General features: G+C 53.0%; 1 protein-coding gene across 1 annotated transcript in view; it reads left to right on the top strand.

Moving 5' to 3' along the window:
- Nucleotides 1–17,800, top strand: part of LOC145404953 (uncharacterized) — a 608,364-nt gene that overhangs the window by 514,692 nt on the left and 75,872 nt on the right. Inside the window, exon 32 of the mRNA XM_080276459.1 lies at nucleotides 458–563. Coding sequence (XP_080132585.1) covers nucleotides 458–563 — 106 coding nt within the window. The remainder of the gene's footprint in view (nucleotides 1–457; nucleotides 564–17,800) is intronic.

The following is a 17,800-nucleotide window of genomic DNA, read 5'->3' as shown; positions in this document are numbered from 1 at the left end:
TAGTAACGCCGAAGATGTAGCCAATATGTCTGAGTCATGCTTATGTGTGTATCTGTGTATCTATATATATTTGTATGTATACTAACAAAAGACAGTACCTCACCATTCTCTGATCTCATCTGGATTAAATTGCCTCATACACTGTAAGCTGGTCTAGGAAGAAGTTATTCGATATTGGTCTTGATCAATCAGAGGTCAAGGTTACAGGCCAAGTAATGTTCAGGGCACAGTGTTATATCAGGAAAACCTGATTAGATAAGGACCAAACTTACCACATACAGTGCGTGGAAGGATTGAAAGAATGATTCGATTTTGATACATATCTACCAAAGGTCAGGGTCACGGGTGAAGGTCAAAGTTCTGGCACGGCGTCCCTGAACTGTGTGAACACTTTTTTATCTTGTTGTATTTTATTTATTTATTTTTTATTTTTACTTCCCCCCCCCCCCCCCCCCAGCTTGCCTTCGTGGCCCGTGTGGGATCCCCCGGCCACTCCTCCCCGCAGCTGCACATCGCCAAGCTGGAGTACCGCACCGTGCCGCCTCAGACACTGCGCCCACTCGGTACGTAGCTGGCTATTGATGGAAACTGATTCATTCGGTACTAACACACACACACACACACACACACACACACACACACACACAGCCTTGACTTCGCCACATTATCGGTCCTTAGTGCCTCAGTGCCGTCCCTAGCGCCTTCACTACGATCAAGTGAAGGCGTCCACTGGGTGGAAGGCTGAATCGCGCCAGAAGGCCAAAGGGAAAACTGCAGATCTTTAATCCTATTACAGTGCTTTCCCTTTGGCCTTCAGGTTTGATTCAGCGTTCCACCACCGTTTGAGTGTCCACTGCAGGACCGGCCTATCCCGACGATACAGCCAATGTATCTCTACCAAGTGGCTTAGGTTGTCTGGTAGAGATTGTATGTAGGGTGAGAAGTGCTTGTAAGTGTAGTGTTGTAGTGGCTTTGGATGTGTGTGTAGTCTGTGAACCAAGTGTAATCGGCCCGTGCAATATATATATATATATATATATGAAGATGATTATGCTGTACAGCTTCCCTGACACCAGTCATCAGTCCCGTCACACGCTCGTCACCCCGCAGGGCCGAAAACAGTTAAAGCAGTCTGCGGCCAACAAACTTCCCTACCCCAAAATTTGACATCCACAGCTGCTCTATAGTTCGATCACCTTACTTTGCTGTTGATTCCCGTAGCGCAGTGGCGTAGTAAGATACCGGACACTCTATGGTTCTATATACTTTCAATAAAACTTTTCCGTGGCAAGTATCATATTATTGGCTTATTCACGCGTTACAGCTTAGATTTCAAGAAGGAGAGATGGCATTTTGTAGGCCACTTAAAGTGCCTTCAACGTTCACCGAATATCCACAATGGCCAAGAAGCTGTTTGCACTTTTAACAGATCTGAGCAAGGTGTAATTTATGGTTGTACTATCAAAACTAAGAGAACGAAGATATATGCAAACCCCCAAGCCCCAAGAGTCATTTGTGGAACAGCTAGGAGAAGCGAATATAGTTAGCCTGCATGCCATGTTACAGAGCACATTCAGCAGTGAGGCAGAGAAACCAGATACACCTCACTCCCATTGCAAGTTTCAAAAATTGCCGTCAGACAATGAATGTCTGTCTACCTTTTCACGCATTCAGTTTTAATAGTGCAAACGTTTGTCTTAGGTAACCACTGCTAACATACGTTAGTTAATATTTTTATCGCATCTGAGGTGAATATTTTCATCTCAGTACATTCTTCATTACTGTATTTTACGGTATAGTTCATAGAATCTTTGGTTGCAGTTTGACTGTGATGAGTCAAGTGACGTCTTTTTTGCTTATTCTTACCAGCCCCAGACAGTTTTACTTACTGTATCTCTGGATGAAGTTATCGAGATGGATGTGTCAGATATAGCCTTCATAAATCTCTTCACTGCTACAGGTTTCATAATTAAAGCTGAAAAACATCGCCAGAAGAAAGCAGCAATACACACCAGGCATGCACTTCACTGGATTAAAAGGGTCAAGTGATGGAACAGCAACAGTCTCAGATCCTCAGTACAGTTATATCTGTTGCTTGAAAATTTTCTAGCCTATATGAGGGAGCCGGTGATACATTGGTCAGTAATACAGCTCGCAAAGGAAAAAAATCAAAATCAGACCTCGGGCCAGTCAGACTTGTTGGCCCAGTTTGTTGCCCTTCTTATCCCAGTCGTATAACTGGGGACCCTGGGTGTGATGGTGATGATGATGATGATGGTGATGATTGTTCATGATGACTAATTTCAACACGTTAACTCTGGCAAACATTCATGCAGCGCAGTGAGTATTAGTCGATGATGAAGGTGCCTGATGATGATGAATGGTAATAATAATGATAAACGTTCATGATGATTGTAATGATGATTGATAGTGATGATGAATACAATCGTCATGAACGGTAACAGTTACTATAGTTTTTATCTGACAGAACTGAGCCTCTCCCACAACTTCATGGTTGCGTGAAACTAGTGGAGTCTTGGTTATGAGGCAGCCTACTAAATGAGGAACTTTAGAATGAGGTTATTTACTATCACTTAACAGAAGTGAACCACTCTTACTAACACTAGGTCGTAGTTGCATGAAATTTCACAAACCTTATTTATTTCACCTGATGGAACTTGGCTGAAAGTGAAGTCCAGCTGTGCAGCCGGAGATCGAGTCCAGCTCTGAAGATGAAAGTAGAGTTCGGCTGTATGGCAGATCGGAGTCCGGCTGTGCAACAAGGTGGAGCCCGGGTGTGCAGCAGAGTGATGTCCGGCTGTGAAACATGGTGAAATACTGCTGTGCAGCAGAGCTGATTCTGGCTGGTCAGTAGGGCGGACTACAGCTAAGCAGAAGGATGGAATATGGCTGGACGGCAGAATAGACCATGGCTAGACAGCAGTATGGACTATGGTTGGTAGTTCAGATAATAGGACAGTCAGTGTATCTGAGTAGTAACCTATGATGGAAGGAAAGGAAGCCGCAGATAGAGAACGAGATCGTGAGATGAGATTCGGAGATTTCCCGAGGTTGAATGGAACAGGTTAATAATATTACCTTTTTTATTACTGTATTTATTCACAGTCCAGCGGTCTCGTTTCCGGCCTTTACTATCTGAAGGTTAGAAAGATGAGACTTTGTATCCCTTTCGCTGAGACCCTGCTTCTGCCTGACTGTGAGATGGAGGTGGCGTCATGGAACTGAAATCCATCAGCACGAGGCAGCATCCTTGGAGCTCTTCTATCGTAACACCTAAGCAGGCAACCGGTGGAATTTTGGAGTCAGGTTACATGTGCATATGTGTAGTGAACAATCACTTCATTCCGTTTATAAAGGCTCCAACATGCAATCATGTATCGGCCTTGGTCACCTTATGGCGTCTGTTCATGCTGTTTGATCTCTGGCAGCCTCCCTATTCAATCATTTATCCCTGAGGACACACTCTATGACCTCATCCCCGGGCTCAGGCAACCTACCCCCAACATTCACTCTTCCCACTTTAAGCACCCAGTTGTCATCCTCCATCCTCTCCACATGCCCAAACCATCTCAATCTACCCCTCCTCATCACAACACCAATACATTCCAATCCCATCCTTCCTCTCAACTCTTCAATCGTACACCTAGCCCCCCCCCCCTCAGGCCTCGCATTCAAAGACGCACTACACATACACATAATCATTGTCATTTCTGTACGTTTGAGCCTATGAATATCCTATTCCTTTACTGCCCATGTCTCAGTACCATAGATTATTACATTCCTTACACATGCCGCATACAAAGATCCCTTAGCACGGAGGGAAACCCTTCTCAATGTCGGGAGATGCAACAGCTTCCTGAACTTCTTCCAATCAATCCTCACTCTAGCCACAGAGCTAGCTCAAGCCCCACTTCTAATACATAACATGTCTCCCAAAAAACAAAACTCTTCCACACATTCAAGAGACTCACCAGCAAGAGCAATCCTTTCACATCTGACATTCTCCACTTGCTCTCCCAGACACACAACACACATGAAATCAGCATTATCTCAGGGTGTACCTTTCATACCACGACATCTCTTATGCACCCACTCATCACAATTACTGCACAAGATTATATTACTTCCCACGCCCTTGTGGCAAACCGCTCCAACCCCAGATACCATCACTCTTATTTTCTGCATTTATTCTCAAGCCCTTGTGACCCATATTATCTCTCCACTTCCTCAATCTTTCCTCTGCCTCCCTTTCATATTCTGCAGTCAACACCAAATCATCAGCATACAACATCTCCCATGGGAGTCCATTTCTTAAGGCATGTGAGAGGGCTTCAAGCACCATGATAAACAATAAGGGGCTCAAGATTGACCCCTGATTCACGCCAACATTCACGGAAAACTCATCACTCACATCTCCATTCACTCTCACCAGAGTGCAAACACCTACATACATATCCATAACCACTCTAACCAGCCACCTCTCTATCCCAAGCTTTCTCATTGTCCAATACACCACTTCCCAAGGGACTCTACTGGAGGCCTTCTCCTAATCAACAGAAACAAAGTACTAATCCCTTTCCTTTCCCAGGTATTTTTTCTGAAGCCGTCGGATAGTGAATATGGCATCAGTGGTTACTTTGCCTGGCATAAACCCAAAGTGCATCTCATCAATATTCGTGTTTTCTCTAATCACACCTAGAATTCTCTCCATTATCTTTATTAACTTGACCAAACTTTTATGCCCCTATAATTTCCTCATTTCAGGGCATCATCCTTCCCCTTATTCACATTTACAATCACATTCTTCAGCCAAACGTCAGGGATAACACTCTTATATATAATCGTATTTGCCAATCGGTAACTAAACCCACTCCTATATATCCTGAGGCTTTCCTCAGCTGCATCCTACCTATTGCCCTGCTCACAATAACAGCATCAATAAAAGGCCAAGGACCAAACACTGGATCTGCTGACTCCAAACTTTCCATGTTCCAGTCAGATTCCTAATTCAGCAACCGATTACGAGTATAATGCTCTCTCCAAGCATTTTCTATAACCTCACTGTTCACCCCTACCTTTCCTTCATCATTCTTAACACACTGCTCACCTACTGTATGATATCCCTGTTTTCCTTCTTCATCTGATTTGGCATCTTAAATATAATATTCCTCCACTCAGCGCTATTTGGGTTATCCAGTAAAAGTGTTTGAGACACAGGTTTTGCACGACTGTACCTGTTTTCTTTCCCTGTGCTTGGCATTCAAGTTATCATCCTTTTTTCCATTCCCGGACGACTTCTTTTCTCCTTAATTGCAGCTTCTACACCCTCATCCCACCATCAAGTTGCATTACATCTTGGGGGGCTTCTTGTGCATCCACAAACTGACTCAGCAATTCTCAGGAAATTGTTCTTGAGAGCTATGCATGTAGATTGCACTTATAAATAGGTAGCAATAATAGACAGTAGTTCAGAGTGAAAGAAAAATAAGACACTTATGTCAAGTTGATAATGATACCAATATCCTGCCCAGTACCATGTGGGGGTTTCAGCAGTGTTTGTCCTTCTTCTTCCTTCTCCTTTTGCCAGCTTTCTGCTCGGGTGTTCTGTTCTGCACTTCCTGGTCCTTGGCTATGCCTTCCTTGCCGGAGTCCAAGGGGTCACCTTGGTAGATCACCTAGGTCCAAGACAATTATGTCATCCTAACTGCAGGACACAATGATCTCCCGATCCCAGGTTCGAACATCGTTCCCATCCTGGGCAACTCCCTTGTCCTCTTCCCAGGACCTTAGATCTTCCTCATCCCAATTCCAGGGACGGGAGTCGGCCCAGTACCAGGACTCGGTGGCCCCTGGATCCAAAAACTAGGGAACATTAGATCCCTGTAACAAGGATTGGGAGGCTGTCCGGGCATGAGCATCAGATTTAGGGTAAAGAAGAACGCACAATCTAGGGTCCCTGTCCCTGTGCAAGGCACCGTCCCAATCATCAGTCAGAGCTCCAGCCCGGTCACAAGGAGAGGCACCATCATCCCGGTTGCCAGGAGAGGCACCATCATCCCGGTTGCCAGGAGAGGCGCCATCATCCTGGTTGCCAGGAGAGGCACCATCATCCCGGTTGCCAGGAGAGGCACCATCATCCCGGTTGCCAGGAGAGGCGCCATCATCCCGGTTGCCAGGAGAGGCACCATCATCCCGGTTGCCAGGAGAGAACCCATCATCCCGGTTGCCAGGAGAGGCACCATCATCCCGGTTGCCAGGAGAGGCGCCATCATCCCAGTTGCGAGGAAAGGCACCAGGAGAGGCGCCATCATCCCAGTTGTCAGGACAGACACCATCATCCTGGTTGCCAGAAGAGGCGCCATCACCCCGGTTGCCAGGAGAGACACCATCATCCTGGTTGTCAGGAGAGGCGCCATCATCCCGGTTGCCAGGAGAGGCACCATCATCCTGGTTGTCAGGAGAGGCACCATCATCCTGGTTGTCAGGAGAGGCACCATCATCCTGGTTGTCAGGAGAGGCACCATCATCCTGGTTGTCAGGAGAGGCGCCATCATCCCGGTTCCCAGGAGAGGCCTCATTATCCCAGCTGCCCAGGGAGGCGCCATCATCCCGGTTGCTAGGAGAGTTGCCATCATCCCGGCTGCCTGTTGAGGCACCATCACCCCAGTTGCAAGGAGAGACGTCATCATCCCAGCCCCAAGGAACAGCAACATCATCCCGGTTGCCAGGAGACACACCATCATCCCTGTTGCCAGGAGAGGCACCATCATGCCGGTCGCCAGGAGAGGTGGCATCATCCCAGTTGCCAGGAGAGGCTCCAAGAGAGGCACCATCATCCCGGTTGCCAGGAGAATCGCCAGGAGAGGCATCATCATCCTGGTTGCCAGGAGAGGCACCATCATCCCAGTTGTCAGGAGAGGCACCATCATCCCGGTTGCCAGGAGAGGCGCCATCATCCCAGTTGCGAGGAAAGGCACCAGGAGAGGCGCCATCATCCCAGTTGTCAGGACAGACACCATTATCCTGGTTGCCAGAAGAGGCGCCATCACCCCGGTTGCCAGGAGAGGCGCCATCATCCCGGTTGCCAGGAGAGGCGCCATCATCCCGGTTGCCAGGAGAGATGCCATCTTCCCGGTTGCCAGGAGAGATGCCATCTTCCCGGTTGCCAGGAGAGATGCCATCTTCCCGGTTGCCAGGAGAGGCTCCATCATACTGGTTAGCAAGAGAGACACCATCACCCTGGTTGCCAGGAGAGGCACCAGGAGAGGCACCATTATCCCGGTTGCCAGGAGAGGCACTATCATCCCAGTTACCAGGAGAGGCACCATCATCCCGGTTGCCAGGAGAGGCACCATCACCCCGATTGCCAGGAAAGGCACCATCACCCCGGTTGTCAGGAGAGGCACCATCACCCCGGTTGCCAGGAGAGGCGCCAGGAGAGGCGCCATCACCCCAGTTGCCAGGACAGGCGCCATCACCCCAGTTGCCAGGAAAGGCACCAGCAGAGGCACCATCATCACGGTTGCCAGGAGAGTTACCATCATCCCGGCTGCCTGTTCAGGCTCCATCATCCCGGATACCATGAGAGGCGCCATGTTAGTGGTTGCATGGGCAGGCGCCAGGGTTGCCAGGAGAGCCGCCATCATCCTGGTTGCCAGGAAAGGAGCCATCATCCTGGTTGCCAGGAGAGGCGCCATCATCCTGGTTGCCAGGAGAGGGGCCATCATCCTGGTTGCCAGGAGAGGCACCATCATCCTGGTTGCCAGGAGAGACGCCATCATCCCGGTTGCCAGGAGAGGCACCATCATCCTGGTTGCCAGGAGAGGCACCACCATCCCGGTTGCCAGGAGAGGCGCGATCATCCCGGTTGCCAGGAGAGGCGCCATCATCCCGGTTGCCAGGAGAGGCGCCATCATCCCGGTTGCCAGGAGAGGCGCCATCATCCCGGTTGCCAGGAGAGATGCCATCTTCCCGGTTGCCAGGAGAGGCGCCATCATCCCGGTTGCCAGGAGAGATGCCATCTTCCCAGTTGCCAGGAGAGATGCCATCTCCCCGGTTGCCAGGAGAGGCGCCATCACCCCGGTTGCCAGGAGAGGCGCCATCACCCCAGTTGCCAGGACAGGCGCCATCACCCCAGTTGCCAGGACAGGCGCCATCACCCCAGTTGCTAGGAAAGGCACCAGCAGAGGCACCATCATCACGGTTGCCAGGAGAGTTACCATCATCCCGGCTGCCTGTTCAGGCTCCATCATCCCGGATACCATGAGAGGCGCCATCATAGTGGTTGCATGGGCAGGCGCCAGGGTTGCCAGGAGAGCCGCCATCATCCTGGTTGCCAGGAGAGGCGTCATCATCCTGGTTGCCAGGAGAGGCGCCATCATCCTGGTTGCCAGGAGAGGCACCATCATCCTGGTTGCCAGGAGAGACGCCATCATCCCGGTTGCCAGGAGAGGCACCATCATCCTGGTTGCCAGGAGAGGCACCATCATCCCGGTTGCCAGGAGAGGCACCATCATCCCGGTTGCCAGGAGAGGCGCCATCATCCCGGTTGCCAGGAGAGATGCCATCTTCCCGGTTGCCAGGAGAGATGCCATCTTCCCGGTTGCCAGGAGAGGCACCATCATCCCGGTTGCCAGGAGAGGCACCATCATCCCGGTTGCCAGGAGAGGCGCCATCATTCCGGTTGCCAGGAGAGGCACCATCATCCCGGTTGCCAGGAGAGGCGCCATCATCCCGGTTGCCAGGAGAGATGCCATCTTCCCGGTTGCCAGGAGAGATGCCATCTTCCCGGTTGCCAGGAGAGATGCCATCTTCCCGGTTGCCAGGAGAGATGCCATCTTCCCGGTTGCCAGGAGAGATGCCATCTTCCCGGTTGCCAGGAGAGGCTCCATCATACTGGTTAGCAAGAGAGACACCATCACCCTGGTTGCCAGGAGAGGCACCAGGAGAGGCACCATCATCCCGGTTGCCAGGAGAGGCGCCATCATTCCGGTTGCCAGGAGAGGCGCCATCATCCCGGTTGCCAGGAGAGGCGCCATCATCCCGGTTGCCAGGAGAGATGCCATCTTCCCGGTTGCCAGGAGAGATGCCATCTTCCCGGTTGCCAGGAGAGATGCCATCTTCCCGGTTGCCAGGAGAGATGCCATCTTCCCGGTTGCCAGGAGAGATGCCATCTTCCCGGTTGCCAGGAGAGATGCCATCTTCCCGGTTGCCAGGAGAGGCTCCATCATACTGGTTAGCAAGAGAGACACCATCACCCTGGTTGCCAGGAGAGGCACCAGGAGAGGCACCATTATCCCGGTTGCCAGGAGAGGCACCATCACCCCGGTTGCCAGGAGAGGCACCATCACCCCGGTTGCCAGGAGAGGCACCATCACCCCGGTTGTCAGGAGAGGCACCATCGCCCCGGTTGCCAGGAGAGGCGCCAGGAAAGGCGCCATCATCCCAGTTGCCAGGAGAGCCGCCATCATCCTGGTTGCCAGGAAAGGCGCCATCATCCTAGTTGCCAGGAGAGGCGCCATCATCCTGGTTGCCAGGAGAGGCGCCATCATCCTGGTTGCCAGGAGAGGCACCATCATCCCGGTTGCCAGGAGAGACGCCATCATCCCGGTTGCCAGGAGATTCACCATCATCCTAGTTGCCAGGAGAGGCACCATCATCCCGGTTGCTAGGAGAGGCACCATCATCCCGGTTGCCAGGAGAGGCGCCATCATCCCGGTTGCCAGGAGAGATGCCATCTTCCCGGTTGCCAGGAGAGATGCCATCTTCCCGGTTGCCAGGAGAGGCACCATCATCCCGGTTGCCAGGAGAGATGCCATCTTCCCGGTTGCCAGGAGAGATGCCATCTTCCCAGTTGCCAGGAGAGGCTCCATCATACTGGTTAGCAAGAGAGACACCATCACCCTGGTTCCCAGGAGAGGCACCAGGAGTGGCACCATTATCCCGGTTGCCAGGAGAGGCACTATCATCCCAGTTACCAGGAGAGGCACCATCACCCCGGTTGCCAGGAGAGGCACCATCATCCCGGTTGCCAGGAGAGGCACCATCACCCCGGTTGCCAGGAGAGGCACCATCACCCCGGTTGCCAGGAGAGGCGCCAGGAGAGGCGCCATCATCCCAGTTGCCAGGAGAGGTGCCATCATCCCAGTTGCCAGGAGAGGCGCCATCATCCCAGTTGCCAGGAGAGGCGCCATCATCACAGTTGCCAGGAGAGGCGCCATCATCACAGTTGCCAGGAGAGGCGCCATCATCCCTGTTGCCAGGAGAGGCGCCATCATCCCAGTTGCCAGGAGAGGCGCCAGGAGAGGCGCCATCATCCCAGTTGCCAGGAGAGGCGCCATCATCCTGGTTGCCAGGAGAGGCGCCATCACCCCGGTTGCCAGGAGAGGCGCCATCATCCCAGTTGCCAGGAGAGGTGCCAACATCTCAGTTGACAGGAGAGGCACCATCATCCTACTTGCCAGGAGAGGTGACATCATCCCAGTTGCCAGGAGAGGCTCCATCATCCTGGTTGCCAGCAGAGGCACCATCATCCTGGTTGCCAGCAGAGGTACCATCATCCTGGTTGCCAGGACAGGCACCATCATCCTGGTTGCCAGGAGAGGCGCAATCATCCCGGTTGCCAGGGGGCGCCAGGAGAGGTGCCATCATCTCGGATTCCAGGAGAGGCACCATCATCCCGGTTGCCAGGACAGGCACCATCATCCCGGTTGCCAGGAGAGGCGCCATCATCCCGGTTGCCAGGAGAGGCGCCATCATCCCGGTTGCCAGTAGTGGCGCCATCATCCCGGTTGCCAGGAGAGGCACCATCATCCCGGTTGCCAGGAGAGGCGCCATCATCCCGGTTGCCAGGAGAGGCGCCATCATCCTGGTTGCCAGGAGAGGCACCATCATCCTACTTGCCAGGAGAGGTGACATCATCCCAGTTGCCAGGAGAGGCGCCATCATCCTACTTTCCAGGAGAGGTGACATCATCCCAGTTGCCAGGAAAGGCGCCATCATCCTGGTTGCCAGGAGAGGCGCCATCATCCCAGTTGCCAGGAGAGGCGCCATCATCCCGGTTGCCAGGAGAGGCATCATCATCCCGGTTGCCAGGAGAGGCGCCATCATCCCGGTTGCCAGGAGAGGCGCCATCATCCCGGTTGCCAGGAGAGGCGCCATCATCCCGGTTGCCAGGAGAGGCGCCATCTTCCCGGTTGCCAGGAGAGGAGACATCATCCCAGTTGCCTGGGGAGGCACCATCATCCCAGTTGCCAGGAGAGTCACCAGGAGAGTCGCCATTATCCCAGTTGCCAGGAGAGGCACCATCATCCCGCTTGCCAGGAGGCGCCAGGAGAGGCGCCATCATCGTGGTTGCCAGGAGAGTCACCATCATCCCGGTTCCCAGGAGAGTTGCTATCATCCAGGCTGCCTGGGGAGGTGCCATCTTCCCGGCTGCCTGTTGAGGCTCCATCATCCCAGTTACCAGGAGAGGCTCCATCATCCCAGTTACCAGGAGAGACACCATCACCCCGGTTGCCAGGAGAGGCACCATCACCCCGGTTGCCAGGAGAGGTACAATCATCCGGGTTGCCAGGAGAGGCACCAGTAGTGTCGCCATTATCCCGGTTGCCAGGAGAGGCACCATCACCCCGGTTGCCAGGAGAGGTACCATCACCCCGGTTGCCAGGAGAGGCGCCAGGAGAGGTACCATCACCCCGTTTGCCAGGAGAGGCACCATCATCCCAGTTGCCAGGAGAGGCACCATCATCCCAGTTGCCAGGAGAGGCGCCAGGAGAGGCACCATCACCCCGGTTGCCAGGAGAGGCACCATCATCCCGGTTGCCAGGAGAGGCACCATCATCCCGGTTGCCAGGAGAGGCACCATCATCCCAGTTGCCAGGAGAGGTACCATCATCCCAGTTGCCAGGAGAGGCACCATCACCCCTGTTGCCAGGAGAGGCGCCAGGAGAGGCACCATCATCCTGGTTGCCAGGAGAGGCACCATCATCCCGGTTGCCAGGAGAGGTGCCAGGAGAGGCACCATCATCCCGGTTGCCAGGAGAGGCACCAAGAGAGGCACCATCATCCCGGTTGCCAGGAGAGGCACCATCACCCCGGTTGCCAGGAGAGGCGCCAAGAGAGGCACCATCATCCCAGTTGCCAGGAGAGGCACCAGGAGAGGCACCATCATCCCGGTTGCCAGGAGAGGCACCATCACCCCGGTTGCCAGGAGAGGCACCAGGAGAGGCACCATCATCCCGGTTGCCAGGAGAGGCACCATCATCCTGGTTGCCAGGAGAGGCAGCAGGAGAGGCACCATCATCCCGGTTGCCAGGAGAGGCACCATCATCCCGGTTGCCAGGAGAGGCACCAGGAGAGGCACCATCATCCCGGTTGCCAGGAGAGGCACCATCATCCCGGTTGCCAGGAGAGGCACCATCACCCCGGTTGCCAGGAGAGGTACAATCATCCGGGTTGCCAGGAGAGGCACCATCATCGTAGGAGAGGTACAATCATCCGGGTTGCCAGGAGAGGCACCAGTAGTGGCGCCATTATCCCGGTTGCCAGGAGAGGCACCATCATCCCGGTTGCCAGGAGAGGCACCATCATCCCGGTTGCCAGGAGAGGCACCATCATCCCAGTTGCCAGGAGAGGTACCATCATCCCAGTTGTCAGGAGAGGCACCATCACCCCGGTTGCCAGGAGAGGCGCCAGGAGAGGCACCATCATCCCGGTTGCCAGGAGAGGCGCCAGGAGAGGCACCATCATCCCGGTTGCCAGGAGAGGTACCATCATCCCAGTTGCCAGGAGAGGCACCATCACCCCGGTTGCCAGGAGAGGCGCCAGGAGAGGCACCATCATCCCGGTTGCCAGGAGAGGCGCCAGGAGAGGCACCATCATCCCGGTTGCCAGGAGAGGCGCCATCACCCCGGTTGCCAGGAGAGGCACCATCATCCCAGTTGCCAGGAGAGGCACCATCACCCCGGTTGCCAGGAGAGGCGCCAGGAGAGGCACCATCATCCCGGTTGCCAGGAGAGGCGCCAGGAGAGGCACCATCATCCCGGTTGCCAGGAGAGGCGCCAGGAGAGGCACCATCATCCCGGTTGCCAGGAGAGGCACCAGGAGAGGCACCATCATCCCGGTTGCCAGGAGAGGCATCATCACCCCGGTTGCCAGGAGAGGCGCCAGGAGAGGCACCATCATCCCGGTTGCCAGGAGAGGCACCAGGAGAGGCACCATCATCCCGGTTGCCAGGAGAGGCACCATCACCCCGGTTGCCAGGAGAGGCACCAGGAGAGGCACCATCATCCCGGTTGCCAGGAGAGGCACCATCATCCCGGTTGCCAGGAGAGGCACCATCATCCCAGTTGCCAGGAGAGGCACCATCATCTTGGTTGCCAGGAGAGGCACCATCATCCCAGTTGCCAGGAGAGGCACCATTATCCCAGTTGCCAGGAGAGGCACCATCATCCCAGTTGCCAGGAGAGGCACCATCATCCCAGTTGCCAGGAGAGGCACCATCATCCCAGTTGCCAGGAGAGGCACCATCATCCCAGTTGCCAGGAGAGGCACCATCATCCCAGTTGCCAGGAGAGGCACCATCACCCCGGTTGCCAGGAGAGGCACCATCACCCCGGTTGCCAGGAGAGGCACCATCACCCCGGTTGCCAGGAGAGGTGCAATCATCCGGGTTGCCAGGAGAGGCACCAGTAGTGGCGCCATTATCCCGGTTGCCAGGAGAGGCACCATCACCCCGGTTGCCAGGAGAGGTACAATCATCCCGGTTGCCAGGAGAGACACTATCACCCCGGTTGCCAGGAGAGGCACCATCATCCCGGTTGCCAGGACAGGCACCATCATCCCGGTTGCCAGGAGAGGCACCATCATCCCGGTTGCCAGGAGAGGCACCATCATCCTGGTTGCCAGGAGAGGCGCCAGGAGAGGCGCCATCATCCCAGTTGCCAGGAGAGGTGCCAACATCTCAATTGCCAGGAGAGGCGCCATCATCCTACTTGCCAGGAGAGGAACCTTCATCCCAGTTGCCTGGAGAGGCACCATCATCCTGGTTGCCAGCAGAGGCACCATCATCCTGGTTGCCAGCAGAGGCACCATCATCCTGGTTGCCAGCAGAGGCATCATCATCCTGGTTGCCAGCAGATGCACCATCATCCTGGTTGCCAGCAGAGGCACCATCATCCTGGTTGCCAGCAGAGGCACCATCATCCTGGTTGCCAGCAGAGGCATCATCATCCTGGTTGTTAGCAGAGGCACCATCATCCTGGTTGCCAGCAGAGGCACCATCATACCGGTTGCCAGCAGAGGCACCATCATACCGGTTGCCAGCAGAGGCACCATCATCCTGGTTGCCAGCAGAGGCACCATCATACCGGTTGCCAGCAGAGGCACCATCATACTGGTTGCCAGGATAGGCCTTTCTCACCACTCCCTTTTTCCCACCGCTGAGGAGTCACCACACACCCCGTTTATCTGTTGGAGGTCTTGGCGCTGGTGGGTCGTTTCGATGCCACTGGGGTAGCCACTGGTGTGGGTGGAGGCGGCGCCAGTGGAGGAGTACCTGACGTGGGTGGAGGCTGCGCCAGTGGGGGAGTCTCTGGCGTGGGTGGAGGCGGCGCCAGTGAGGGAGCAGCCCCTGACATGGGTGGAGGCGGCGCCGGTGGTGGAGCCCTTGGTGAGCGCGGGGGCGGCGTCAGAGAGGGAGTCCTTGGTGTGCATGGAGGCGGCGCTAGTGGGAGAGCTCTTGGCTCCAAGCAAGATGTTAACCGGTGTGAACACCGGCCCATTAATGTTAAACACCGCCCCGTTCACCACCTCCAGCTTAATCAGACACTGACAAACGGGTCTAACTGTTGTGGTGGTTACCTGGGCCCCTGATTGCGCTATGTTAGTGCTCCTCTTTCCAGCAGTCTGGTTCAGTAGTTCAAATAACCTTTCATTCATTTTTTTTCCTTTTTTAGTTTTCTTTTAAGGAAAGATTAGTCTCGCAATATTTTTAGCGAAACGATATGACTAAACAAGACGGTAAAATTGAGGTTAGAGGTGAAACAGGGATGATGTTGATGATGATGAGTCTCTCTCTCTCTCTCTCTCTCTCTCTCTCTCTCTCACTAATTTTGCTTCCTCCTGACGATAATTTCCATAATGTGAGGGACTTGTCGAACTTCATTAATCTTTCAAACCCCTTCAATCCAGTGACACTTTTATTGCTTGATTTGTTACTCCTTCCAGACTATTTAATTCATCTTTGGAAAGGCCTCTTGCTGTGTACGGGTTGAATGAAGTCTATATCTAACCCCTTCATTTCGAAAAGCGTCCCCTGGGCTGAATAAAATCGTCATTGGATGGAGGGGGGGCGGGAATTAACTGGAAAATGCGTCATCAGACTGAAGGGGTTTAATGCGAGAGGTCCTTTCTGGATCATATCAAATCGTCTGAAAATACGAAGAATAAACTAAGATCTTGTGTCTTTGGATGGAATGGGTTTAGGTAGCTACTTTCCATTCCTTTAATTGGATGGTGGACGTCACAAAATGGCTGTTATGTTTGTGGCTCTGGATAGGGACTAGGAAACCCGTGTAATGCAATATAATACCTCCATTACTAGTAGTAGTGGTAGTAGTAGTAGTAATAGTAGTAGTAGTATTGTTGTTGTTGTTAGCAGTAGTAGTAGTAATACTGTTATTAATAATATTATCAACTGAAGGCTTCCACGAGGTGGAAGGCTGAATCCCGCCAGGACAAAGGGAAAACTGCAGATCTTTAATGCTGTTATATTGTTTTCCCTCTGGCCATCAGGCGCGATTCAACGTTCCACCCCGTGGACGCCTTCACTTGATCAACAAAAATTGATGGTATAGATATTTAGAGAAGGGGGGGGGGAAGGGGGACTGAGTTAACCCCGTACCCTGAAGATTGTCTATGAATGTGCGTGGATGTAGTACGATTGAGGCTAAAAGGTAAGAGATTGGGAGAATGTTTGTGAGAAGAAAGCTGCATGTGTTAGCATCGAGTGAAATATAGATGGGGGAAGCGGTGGCTCAATAGGTAGAGAGGTGGCCTGCATTCCTAACGGACCCAGGTTCGAATCCCGGCTGGGGCAGGGAACAGTTTAAGGATTTGAATTTCATTAAATCAGGCTTTACTGATCTACCAGAAGACCCGCCGACATGTCGTAAAAATATCCCCGCTAATACCAGTACACCAGTCCTGTATGAGACAGCCCTAGCATGTATTCAATATGGACGGTGGGTGTTAGCGCCGAAGTGGTGACATGTAGAGGTGTATGGTATGTAGGAGGACTGCTGGGCCTTGATAGCAGGCTGTGAAGCCTATGCCCAGAGTCGGACACATAAAAAAAAAAAATAAATAAAAATAAAAAAAAAGATGAAAGGGAAAGATGAATCGAAGTTTGAAAATGTGACTGGAAGGATGTCAGGTGTTGATAGAGGAAGAGCGAGAGAAGGAGTGGCCTTGTTAGTGAACCCGGAAGTGCAGCAGTGTGTGAATGAATGGAAGGAGGTGTCATCGAGACTGATGTGGGTGAAAGCGAAATCTGGACGTGAGTTGTGGGTATTTGTGAGTGCATATGTGCCTGCTAGTGAAAGGGATGAAGAGAGAGAATCTTTATGGAATGATGTTGGTGAGTGTCTGCCGAGTTTTGGAGCAAATGTGAAGGTGGTAATGATGGGAGATCTGGATGCTAGAGTTGGAAATGTAGCAGTTGAAGGTGCAGTTGGTATGCATGGTGTGCCTGGAAGAAACGGTGATGGGGAAAGAATGATAGGGATGTGTGTTGAGCGAGAGATGGTGATTGGAAATGCCTTGTTTGAGAAGAAAGATGTTTATAAGTATACATGATAGAGCATTGATTGACAAGGTTGTTGTGTCCAGGAATGTATGAGGAAAATTGTTGGATGTGCGAGTTTTGAGAGGGGAGGGTGGAGGTTTGTCTGACCACACGCTGGTGGAGGGAAAGTGGAGAGTAAGTATGAGGCGACTGAGAGCTAGAGGAGCTGGGTGTGGCAGGGAGCTTTTGAAACTGAGTTGAACAAAAGAGAAAGAATGAAGGATATCAGGAGAAGCTGAAGGATGAGTGGAACGCTGTGATAGATCAGGAAAATGGCGGTGTGCAGGAGGAATGGGAGTTTTTCAAGAGTGCTGTGGTGGGGCATGCGGAAGAGGTGTGTGGTGTGAGACGAGTGGATGGTGGTGTAAGAAAGGGACGTGAATGGTGGTGCTAGGAAGTAAGTATGGCTGTAGCTGAGAAGAAAGAGGAAGAGTTGCTGGGTAGAGGGTCGGACAGAGGGACCCGCGTGGATGGAGTCGGGGGGTGAGTGAGGCTATGCGCCCCGCGGCATTTGCCCCCTTTTGATTGACTGAGAAGAGACATGCATATGAAGTGTGGCTGCAGAGGAAGGATTAGGTGTCATATGATAGGTATAAGGAAAAGAGGAATAGGGCGAGATGAGCTGTGCGTGATGCTATAGTAGCAGCAGATGAGATGTGGGACAGGCGGTTGACTGGAAATTGTCAACAGATTAAGACTATGTTTCGGAAGGAAGTGAGAGGGGTGCGAAAGGAAGAGTTTGGGAAGGAAGAGCGAGTAAAAGCAGATGATGGAAGGATGTTAATTGAGATGGATGCAGTAAGGAAGAGATGGGCAGAGTATTTTGAAAGATTGTTAAGATAATGTGGAGGAGGAAAGGGTGGCTGAGATTGTGGAAGATGGAAGGAAACAAGGAATAAAAGTGATGGAAGAGTTGAATGATTCTTTGATCAC

Source organism: Coenobita brevimanus, chromosome 65, assembly GCF_032717465.1.
Source record: "Coenobita brevimanus isolate Jiangsu-jjx chromosome 65, ASM3271746v2, whole genome shotgun sequence".
NCBI lineage: Eukaryota > Metazoa > Arthropoda > Malacostraca > Decapoda > Coenobitidae > Coenobita > Coenobita brevimanus.
Note: the sequence above shows the minus strand (reverse complement) of the source record. Positions and strands in the feature narration are given on the sequence as shown.